The sequence below is a fragment of the Apium graveolens genome, chromosome 11 (genome assembly GCF_009905375.1).
Source record: "Apium graveolens cultivar Ventura chromosome 11, ASM990537v1, whole genome shotgun sequence".
Taxonomy (NCBI): domain Eukaryota; kingdom Viridiplantae; phylum Streptophyta; class Magnoliopsida; order Apiales; family Apiaceae; genus Apium; species Apium graveolens.
The window spans coordinates 3,330,582-3,341,484 of NC_133657.1; the positions used below are offsets into that span (position 1 = coordinate 3,330,582).

General features: G+C 38.0%; 1 protein-coding gene across 3 annotated transcripts; it reads right to left on the reverse strand.

The window, feature by feature from the left end:
* Positions 1–525: 525 nt before the first annotated feature.
* On the reverse strand, positions 526–6,848 carry LOC141697874 (uncharacterized). 3 transcript variants are annotated; one of them, XM_074502432.1, is made up of 2 exons: positions 5,243–6,848; positions 526–744 (listed from the first exon to the last, which is right to left on the reverse strand). In XM_074502432.1, exon 1 carries the CDS (start codon positions 6,690–6,692, stop codon positions 5,244–5,246), a length of 1,449 nt encoding a protein of 482 aa, XP_074358533.1. In that variant the 5' UTR covers positions 6,693–6,848; the 3' UTR covers positions 526–744; position 5,243. The 3 variants fall into 3 exon arrangements, with proteins under 3 accessions (XP_074358533.1, XP_074358532.1, XP_074358531.1); XM_074502431.1 differs by lacking the exon at positions 526–744 and adding an exon at positions 3,039–3,525; XM_074502430.1 differs by lacking the exon at positions 526–744 and adding an exon at positions 3,039–3,488 and having other exon boundaries at positions 5,243–6,847.
* Positions 6,849–10,903: the final 4,055 nt, after the last annotated feature.

Below are 10,903 nucleotides of genomic sequence, written 5' to 3' on the forward strand. Positions count from 1 at the left end.
AAAAGGTTTTTAAAATTCTTATATAAATTTGGCAAGTATCATATACTCATATTTGTATAAAATAGATAAGTAAATAAATATATATTAAATATTTTAAAATAATATTAGCGGTTCGGTTTTTCGGTTCGGTTTTAAGGATAAAACCAAAACCGTAACCGTTACCAAACCGTCCGGTCGGTTCGGTTCGGTTACGATTTTTTTCGGTGCGATTTTTCAATTTTTCGGTCCGATTTTTCGGTTTTTGTTTGCTCACCCCTACCCCGGGTAGCTGGATATATACATTTCGGTACATCAGGTGGGGAGGGGTATCATGTTTTTTTTCAGAAATTAAACTATATTGTTTCGAATCACTTTGTCAGTGATACAAACAAGAACGTAAAATATTTACCGATCCACAAAATTAAGAGTGAAATTTACATGACGCAAAATATTACATGAAAGGAAAATCACAACTGCACTCAAACACTGAGAAACATAAAGTAATCTGAAGATCATAATATATACAATGCGAGGGACTGATCACCATGGAATCACAAGTGGCGTCGATTTTCCATCAATCAAATTTCCCGAAAAAAAATATATGTATACAGCTAGTACATTAAACAAGAATAACCAAGAAAATCTTGACAAACCCATGAAAAAAGTAGATCTAAAAAATGTTTTTACAACCATGGATGCCTCAAAGAACCCATCGCTCATCGACACTACCGATAAGCTGCCACAGTTCCCCACAACGAAGACAAACTAATCAACAAGAAGATACGGAAACAAATGAGCTGATCAAAAAACGAATCTAAAGCAAAATTCCTCAAAAAGTTGAGAATTTTTATATCCATATGAAGATTACCCTGAAACTTTGACCGGAGGGGAGAAACCGCAATGAATTATAGCACATACTACAATCAAGAATTATTATATCCATATGAAGAAACTCTGCTCAAGGATCCCAACGAATTATAGCAGAGTAAGCATATAATAGGGATACCAACGAATTCAATAAGCAGAGTTTCCTTCCCTTTCCACAACTGTCACCAAAACTTTCGGCACATGCTATTGTAGTGACATAAATGGATAGTGCAAGCTGCCTGACCAATCCAGTCACCCTTATATCAGCAAGTAAAGAGTTCCGATACAGAGACTACGGGAAATCACTGCTCCACATTGTTAACACATAACAGACATACAGGCACGTAGAACCGTCTAGAAAAATATTTGTGTGCACGCCTCACTTCCCAAGACTAGGGCTAGCAATTTGTACCGATCCGACGGATACCCGATCCGTATCGACCCGATTGGATTTTACCGAACCCATTCGGGTTTGATATTTAAACCCGAACTACTTTTGGGCCAGGTTTGGTTTTTGGCCTTACTCTTTCGAACCCGACCCGAAACCCGAATATGTACGACTCGAACCCTAATCCAGACCCAAAACCCGTATTAAAATGTATAAAATAAAATATTTATTTATAATACATTATCTATATATAATACATATTTATATTTATGTATCAAATAGTGTATAATATGTTACTAATATATTACTATCTTCAATTCTATATTGACTAATTTCTAGTCTTCTCTGAGTCGCTCAAAAGTGTCAAATTACCAACCCTAGTAGTAACACTACAGCTCGGTGCGGCGGTGCCTAAACAATCAGCCAATCCTCATCTTCTTTCTTTGATTCATCATTTTTGGATAGTAAGTTCAATTTCTGATATGTCCTTCGATTCATCTTCTATATTAGTAAATAAACAACAATTGTACCAAATTACCATTTAGGGGATGAGTAAAAAAGCTTGGCCATCAGAGTCGCGGTCGACGGCAGTAGCAAGGTTGTATAAAGTTGGAAATTGGGGGGATGATCTACTTCAGTATCACATCTTTTAAAAAATGAGGGATTTAAACTAACACAATCAAAGGTGATATAACACGGATTTTGGGGGTAGTACTGAGTTTCGGGTTCCGGCTAAACCCAAACCCGACCAAAACTCAATGGGTTCGGGTTTGAATTTAGTGTTTTGGGTTTTTCCTGGGTTCGTGTTCGGTAAGGCAAAAAAAAAGGGTCGGGTTGGTTTTTGCTTAAACCCGTTTGCCATCAATACCCGAGACATGCCCAAAAGTTCATAAACTTCTTCAAAATCAATGCCAGGACCCCACTCTTAACCATAGTTATCCATATAGAGAGTGAGAGAGATAGATTTAGGTTTATTTAAGAAAGCATACATAGATGCTTTAAAATGCAATATCAATATGAATCACATAATGAATACAAGCGCAGCACACACAGAGTGGACTCTTCAGGGTACAGGCAAGCAAAGACAAAATTGTCCAAATGAGATACATCCAACATGCTGAGCAATTTGCTTTAGAAAAAACATGACGAGCAAATTCAACTTAAAATCCTAGCAATCAACTCATTGATAAGATTCAACACAAGAGTAATGATCGAATTTGAACTTTCCAGCACAAAGAACTAGGGTAAACACTAGACACGTGTATGTGCATGTGGATGTGTATTTAGAGGAATGTTTGGACTTGAAACAACAGTGGGGCAATAAATCAGTCTCCTCACCACAAAAGAATCTCGTAATTTGCGTGCTGAAGTGGAAACGATTATATAATATGAGAATTTATGCAGAAAATGATATATGAAAACAAAAGTAAACACATTAGACTAGAACGAAAACCTAATGATAAACAATTACAAGTTAGTATGAGATTCCTCTTATAAATAAGGCAGCTACCAGAAACACCACAAAGAGCAACAATTTAACCAAAAAGTGAAGTAGTGGCAATGCTGAAATTAGATGGCAAACAAACAGAAAAGTTTAATGACTTTCAGAAGTATGTCAATAGTTATAAAACTTTATAAAATTTATGCATATATAAAAACTCGAGTACTCCATATTTGGCTGCCTAATATCATTTACATATCTGCTTAAACGCCCAGCTCCCCAAAATCATGAAAGTTATCTCATAATTTTCCAAAATAAGAGATAAAAAACGTAGAATAAATGCAAGTCGCTGAAATACCAAAAGAAACAAATGCAAATAAATGCACACACAATATCATACAAAAAAAAAATTCCCACAAAGTATAATACAAAATTTCAAGTCTGACACTCTTATCAATAGTAGGAACCATAACAACAGTCACACAGCAAAGGACCAAACTATAATCTGATAATCGTAAACACTAGCCACTAACAAATATGCTGAAACAGAGCCACTGCCATCAAACCCTGGTAAAAGAGTTCTTACTTATTCCAAACATATTACTCTGCATAGAGTTTACTATAAAGAAAGTATGTAAACCAGTCTACCTAGTCATTTAAGCAAGCAACTAAAAGAAGACAAGCACATCATAAAGTGCAGATGAAACCAAAGAACACACAAGGACATTCATCAAGCCAGAGCACATATTGTCTGCATTCATGCAATCAGCCGGACCAATAAGATCAACTGCGCCCAACGAAGCTGTCATACACCTGAATCAAACATGTATTCACTCAAATCCATCATTCACTGAAATGCAAAATGAACCCGTCCAAATAAAAAAAATCAGCCAATAAAAAAACATTAGCAAACATCACTTTCAGTCTTTCATGTTGGAATTGAGAACATGCCATAATCTAATTCATAACAAATCAATAAGGTCAAAACACAAGAGAAAAAACAAGTAGTACTACAGCAAAATGTAGAAATGCATTCATTCATCGTAATGATTTATCTACCAGTCACATATTTATTATTGTTATGACCATTAAATACCTGTCTTCCTAAAACGGAAAACAGTCAGACTGGGCATATTATAGAGCGCTAATTTATAGTAAAAATAGCAAATAAACCATCTATTGGAAATTATTCTTGACATGAGATCTTGGAATGAAACCTTAACACGGAATAACTCACCTTAAAAAAGGCCTAGATTGATGCAAGACCGGATTTAGAAGATGTATATATGACATAAATATAATAATAAGATAGAACTTGGGTGGATGAACCGCAGAACACCCACTACCCCAAGGGTTCCCCTACCGCAGAAGGGAGAAAGATTTATGGATTGCAATCCACGAAAGAGACCCAATAATTCTGATAATCAAGTCTAGTAGTAATATGCAGGGATCACAATGCTTATATAGGGAATAGAATTCTTAATTAAATAACCTAATAGACTAAGGCCCATAAACATTCGGGCTTACTTAAAATAACCTAAATAATTAATTAACTACTAGTCCATATTTAAAACATATAAAAGAAAATTTTAATTCTCGCTAAACTAAATACATGTAAACTAACTTATAACATATATAAAAATTCAACTTCAGTTCCTTCATCACCCAACCAATGCAAACAAATAGCATTTGACATAAATTCAACGCATTGACGATGATAAAGCTCATAGAACATTTATGCACATAAAGCATAGTCCAATTGAAGATTGAAACAAACACATTCATGCAGATGTATCCCGAGTTGAAACAAACATTCTGATAATAACTGCATATCTAGAGCAAACAAAGCACAGTCAAAAGTGGGGAAAATTCATGCCTATGCAGAGAAATACACACAAGCAGTTTCCAAGATATCAAAAAATTCCATCTAATATAAGATTGCAACTATTGTTTATCTGGCTAAAAAATTAAAAATTATCACATCCAAGATTAATTAGCAATTCCAACCCAAGCTTTTGTGTTGATTTGAAGTACTTCTATATTAGGAAATAGAAGGACACGCAAATGCATTAATGTGTGAGGAAATAGTAAGTACCACAACAGACACGCAGATGCATTAATGTAGCTTGAGCTTCCCAAACCCTTTACAAGTTTTAAAATGCACTACACCATACCAAAGTGACACATACTGGACAAGCTAAATGAACCTAGCATGAAAACAATAATAATAGGCACTGCCAAAGACCTACTAGTTCATCACTCAGAAAAGCAAAGAAAGCAAGTCACATTAAAGTATAAGGACCAAACATTAGCATGCACAAGAAAAGACACGACTGTTATAAAGACAAATCTATCATGTTCACATCAACAAAATAAAAAAATCTAATAGCATAACTATAGAAACCATTTCCACATAAAGTTGGGGCTGAGAAACCATAACAAAGAAGATATACCAATGTTAGTAATCTGTACAGCAAAAAGGCTATTTCACAACAAATAACAAGAAGTAAAAGGCACTACCAAAGACATAAGAATCACAATATTGTTAAGTAAAAGAAAGAATTTACCTCAATATCGAGGAGGGTACATTCCACTGTATGGCCCTCTAGCTGCTGGAGATGCCCCTGTCGTCTGGTTATTTTGGTTCTGATACGCAGAGCCACCAGACAAACTGTAATGTGCACTGTCAGAGTAAGCTCCTGCAGCTATTCCGGCTGAATTCTGCTGCATTCCATACAGTAATGACATACGACTAGGCCCGCCTAAGCCAGCAGACCCACCCAGACCAGAAACAGCTCCACTAAGGCCAGCAGCACCGACACCCAATCCTCCACCTGAAGCAGCACCACCTAATCCCCCAACCCCAGCACCTAATCCTCCAACCCCAGCACCTAATCTGGTAGCTGCACCACCTAATCCTCCATACCCTGTAGCACCAGGGCCAACAAACTGCGAGCTACTATAGGGAGCGCCAACACCAGCAACAGCACCATACCCACCATTATAACCCATCGAAGTAGGTACTTGACCAGGTACTGACGAATAACCAGGACCTCCAACACCCACTCCACCAGAAAACGATGGATTCTGAGGATGCTGAACTTGTCCCAAAGGCCCCAGCAATCCTCCTGGATACGCCACACCACCATAACCAGTCACTCCACCTACGCCCCCATACTGCCCCACCGCACCCGAACCCTGCACCACACCCGAACCCTGGACCACACCCGCTTGCTGCGCCCCAACTCCATTCCCCTGTACATCACTCTGACCACCACCACTCCCGCCTCCCTTCTTCTTCCCCTCATTCGCCAACTTACAATTCAACTGAACACCATCAATATTCTTAACCGGATCAACCAATGCGGCCTTGGCCCCCTCCTCACTCTTATACACAAACAACGCAAACCCCTTACTCTTCCCCGTAACCTTATCAAACCCTAACGGCCCTTCCTCCACCTCCCCATACGACAAAAAAAACCCTAACAACCTATCCGCAGGCATCTCATACGGAACATTCCCTACATAAATCTTCCTATTCGAAACATCAACAGGATGCTGCATAACCGGACCGCCACCCGGTCCAGCCGACGCTAAATTAGTAACAGTCATTCTACCATCAATTTTCTTACTAGGCTCTTTCAAAGCCCGAATTGCACCATCAATATGCTTATAAGTCAAAAAGCCAAAACCTTTACTCTTACCAGTAGCTTTATCTAATATAACAACAGCTTCATCGAGCTCGCCGTAAGTCGAAAACATCGCAGCGAGATTCTCATTCGTTGTGTCCCATCCGAGGCCTCGAATGAAGAGTTTGCGTTGCGATATGTCCTGATCGGCGACTGACCGGACGGCGTCGAGAACGTCGAGGTGGCGAACGGCGGCGTTTTGAACGATGTCGAGGAGCTGGTCAGAAGTGAAGGAAGAGATGATTTTGCGAACGTCGGCGATGGAGAGATCGAAGATTGGTTGGAGAAGACCGTTATCTTCGAGCTTTCGCTTCTTTGTTAGATCCATTGGTGCGAAAATTGGGGGAATTTGATTAAAATTGGAGTGAAATTAATGAGGAACCCTAACCCTAGAATTTGTTAAAATTGGGGGTGTTATTTTTTGGGTCCACAGACCGCATTATTGACACCCGAAGCCCACAGGCCACAATTTTGGATCATGTACAAATTAAAGTTTTCGCTCAAATCAACAAAAGAATAAATTAAGCTAGGGGCACTCGGTCTCCCGTGTCCTCCAAATACAGTCGGTGCACTCTCGGAATTTAATTCCTAGATTTGCCTGTATGTGAAGGAAAAAATAACAAAAATAAATTATTTTTTAAAAAAATAACAAAAGTAGTTATTTTGAAAAAAATAATTAATTTGAGCCGATTGAATATTCCATATCAGTTAGGTATTCTAATTTATATAAAATATAGTTGGGTATTTTAATGAGATACTCCATTGAAATTTAGGTATCTCATCTCTTAAAGTTGGCCAACTTTTCAGAAATTAATCATGTTTGTTAATTTTATACTATAAAATTGGCTAAATTTGTCTTTCAACCCGCGTAGAGTCGGGTACCTGTCACGAGACTACCGGAAAACATATCTGTTTAAAACATAATTGTTATACTAATATATTGTAAACTTGAATACAAAATTAAACTTAGTTGATAGTGACAACAGAATATCATCATAATACTTATTTACATTGGTAATTTTCTAAATATTCAAATATATGTAAATATTTTAGAATTATATTTGTTATTTTTGGATATTTCTAATATTAAAATAATTATTAAAAAATAATAAAAAAGAGTAAAAAATATGTCAAATTATGAAAAGACATGTCTAACTAATTGACGTCATGCCTATTGTTGACGGAGGAATTTGGTATCAACAAAGTTTGAGATTCGTCGCCGGAATCAAGATCTACGATGGTGATTCTTTGCCTGAAAAGTGAGCGGAGTGTGGTGGTGGTGATGAATTGGGGGCTGAGATTGGTTAGTGTTGGTGATGGCTCCTTATGGCTCTCGCTTCTGACCCCTTACAATTTGACTACGTATCCCTATTTATAGGGAATCAAACTCACGTAGTTCTTGGAGAACAAGAAATCTAATAGGCTTAGACTTCTTATTCCTAGGCACGGTAGAAGTCCTTCAAGAATTCATCTTCAGCTAGCTTTAAGAATGTCCAACTATGAGGCCCAACCGCGAAGGCCCAATGCTCGTTTGTAATCGCAGGACTTCACAGATAATGCATCTCCCTGCGCAAGGATAACATTCCGCTATAGCTATCTCCCTTGAGTTACAAACGCGGGTATATGCACGGTTCACCCCAAATACCAGACGCGTCTCTGTCCCCCGAATGAGGATAACCCACCAGATAGCAAGACAGGTGATCTCAAACTCTTGGGTGCAAAGTGCAGGATGACTCCAAAGTTCTCCAACGAGAACACTCGTTGAATACAAGAACAGAGCTCTCAAAGCACACACCAATCCGACTCAAGGAGAAAATTCTTCAAAGAGTACCTATAGCAAATATGTTAGTGAAAATAATCCTCCATAACTCCTTCCATCCTTGCCTTGTCCTGAATTTGTTTTTGTTTGCCTTGTCCTAGGTAAGTACGAGCCCAACTATCCAAATGAATCCAAAAGCATGCATCTCTCTAGATTAGGACGCGTCCTCACCCTGTGGAATGCACACATTCTCCCTTGTATTGTAATCCAAACACATAGATAATCCATATCGTGCATTTCATCTAATGAGAGCGCGTCCAACCCTGGGGCGCGTCCTCACTCTGCGGGTGCCCCCATTACATCTTACTTTCAAATGACTTATATTACTCACTTCACCTAATATTGGACGCGTCCCACCCCTAGAGCGCGTAGACCTAATTTTTCATCTTTTTGCCCCAATTTAATTCCAGTTGATTCGTATTTGACCCGAGATTATCCAATACCAAATTTTTGTTATAACGCCCATCTTGACATGTCAATGCCGCTGTGACATGCACCCAGGATGGAGGGACAAGTTATACAGCATGTTTGATACTACGGTCACTCCGTTAGCTAGTACTAGTAGTAGCCACCTTCTATGTTAATGTCAAGGAAAGCTACTGAAACTGTTCCTACCTAAAGAGATAAGAGATGCAAGTTCATGTTTATGTCATAAGTTGTCCATTAACATACTCTAGTGTTGCTGGTATTCACCTTCCAATTTTAGAATACCGAGTCAAGTAAAATTGTTTCCTTCTAAAAGACATACAAAAGTAAACCCTTTCTCTCTCGCATGAGAGTCGGCCGTCATGTATTCACCTCATCCTAACCCTAGCCGTCCAACCTCCTTTTTCACCCTTTCTACCCATCTCTACCTCCATATTCATCTTCATCTTCTCCTTTTATTTACCTTTTCCTCAATAAAATCGAGATTTGTTTCACAAAACTCGAAAAATCCATTACAGTTCTTCACTTTAGTTTTCAGATCTACTAAGGTAAGAGTTTGGATTTTATAATAAAATTCAGTTTTTGGATTCAAAATCTCTCGCCTAACAACATATTACAATTTGTTGTTAATTCTGAGATTTTTGAATTTTGGGTTTTTTTCGCATTGTTCAGTTTAAGTTATTATTTGTGTATGATTGTCTCGCTTTATGCGATGTGTCTCGCTTTGTGCAATGTGATGGTTGTGTTGAAAATGAATTTGATGGTGCATTGGGAGATCTGGATATCTCGCATTAACAACACTTTCGGCAGGTCTATAGCTGGTGTCCGGCAGGTAGATAGCTGGGGTGCGCTTGGAACGGTGGTGAAAATCACATGTGCTTATCTCTCACAAAAAATATTTGTTCATAAGATGAGGCCTCTAAACTCAGTTGTTGCAACTGAGTCCTCTGAACATTGCACTATCAATCGAATTAATGTGAGGGTCAATTGTGAAGCTGCTATTTTCGGGGGAGATGCATCCTGGATTGCCCGGGAAACCATTACCTTTATTTTTAATTTTCAGAATATTTGTATTCAGTTTGTTAAGCAATCCAGAAACAAAACGGCTAATTATTTAGCTCTATTTGTTTTTCAACCTTGTTGCATGATCAGTTGGGGGTTTGTCCCGATTGAATCTCTTTCAAGTTATTAATGAAATCTGATTTAAATTTGGCAAAAAAAAAAAATGTTTCCTTCTTTTTCCATTGCAGTTCCTATTTACCTTCAGAACCTGGTTCTGATGCCAAAAATGTAAGAGACCAAGAGCTTAGATTTAATTCAAAAACACTTGCTTTATTAATGAAAGATAATAGGCTACATAGCCTTACAAACATGAACTGTTGAATGAAAAACATGGAGTAATATTAAGATCCAGACAGAGCCAACAAATACTACAGTGAGAAGGATAAACAAGCAAACAACTTATTAAAAACTTAACACAAGGAGATGTGAGAAATTAAGTATGAACAGTCGAAGTCCATCATCAGACTGTTAAGTAACCAGTCCATCTAAAATCTTAAGATGGTAGAGGAAAGTCCGAACAGGATCTTGTACTTTTCAACACTCCCCCTCAATCGTACGATACGTTTCGCTACGATTGACAACATCAAATCTACTTCAAATCTGGTTTGAGGAAATGAACCCTTGAAATGTTGGAGTCAATGGAAAAACAAGCGAACTTCCTGTCTTAATTGGACAGTTAAAACCCATTCAAAGACCCCATCGACCATTGCCTTGATTGGATTTACCACATGGACTGAGTACGGGGAAAGATCGCGGAAAGGGTAATTATTTGTCTCTTTACAATACTTCAAATATTTTATGATTTTCCTTGTCAGACTCGACGGTAAGAACATCCTCGTCTCCCTATAATTGTTACTGTCTGTTATAGTGATGTTATAGAACCCGTCATAATTTTCAAACTGCAGAGCAAAAGTATTCAGATTCATCTTGATTTCTTGATGATCAGGCAAATTAGCGTCTTCGTCTTCTGGCAGAGAAGCAGTGGTGGCTTCCAAAGGAATCTCACAGCCCCTAACAACCATAAATTTGTCCACTCTTTTATAGTATGATTTTTTCACGGAATCATCACAGAACATGAATGAATCACTGCCTGTGCTGAGAAGCTCATGCATGAACACTCTGTACTTGACACTGAACATTCCCAAGAAAAGCTTTGTGTTTTGGAATGTAACAGCTTTACAGCCTTGCCAAACAAAATTGAAATAATACGAGAAAATGTCGATCACCACAAA

Bases quoted from the DNA above. Each gene is read 5' to 3' on its own strand.
- LOC141697874 (XM_074502432.1), bottom strand. From the start codon at position 6,692: ATGGATCTAACAAAGAAGCGAAAGCTCGAAGATAACGGTCTTCTCCAA.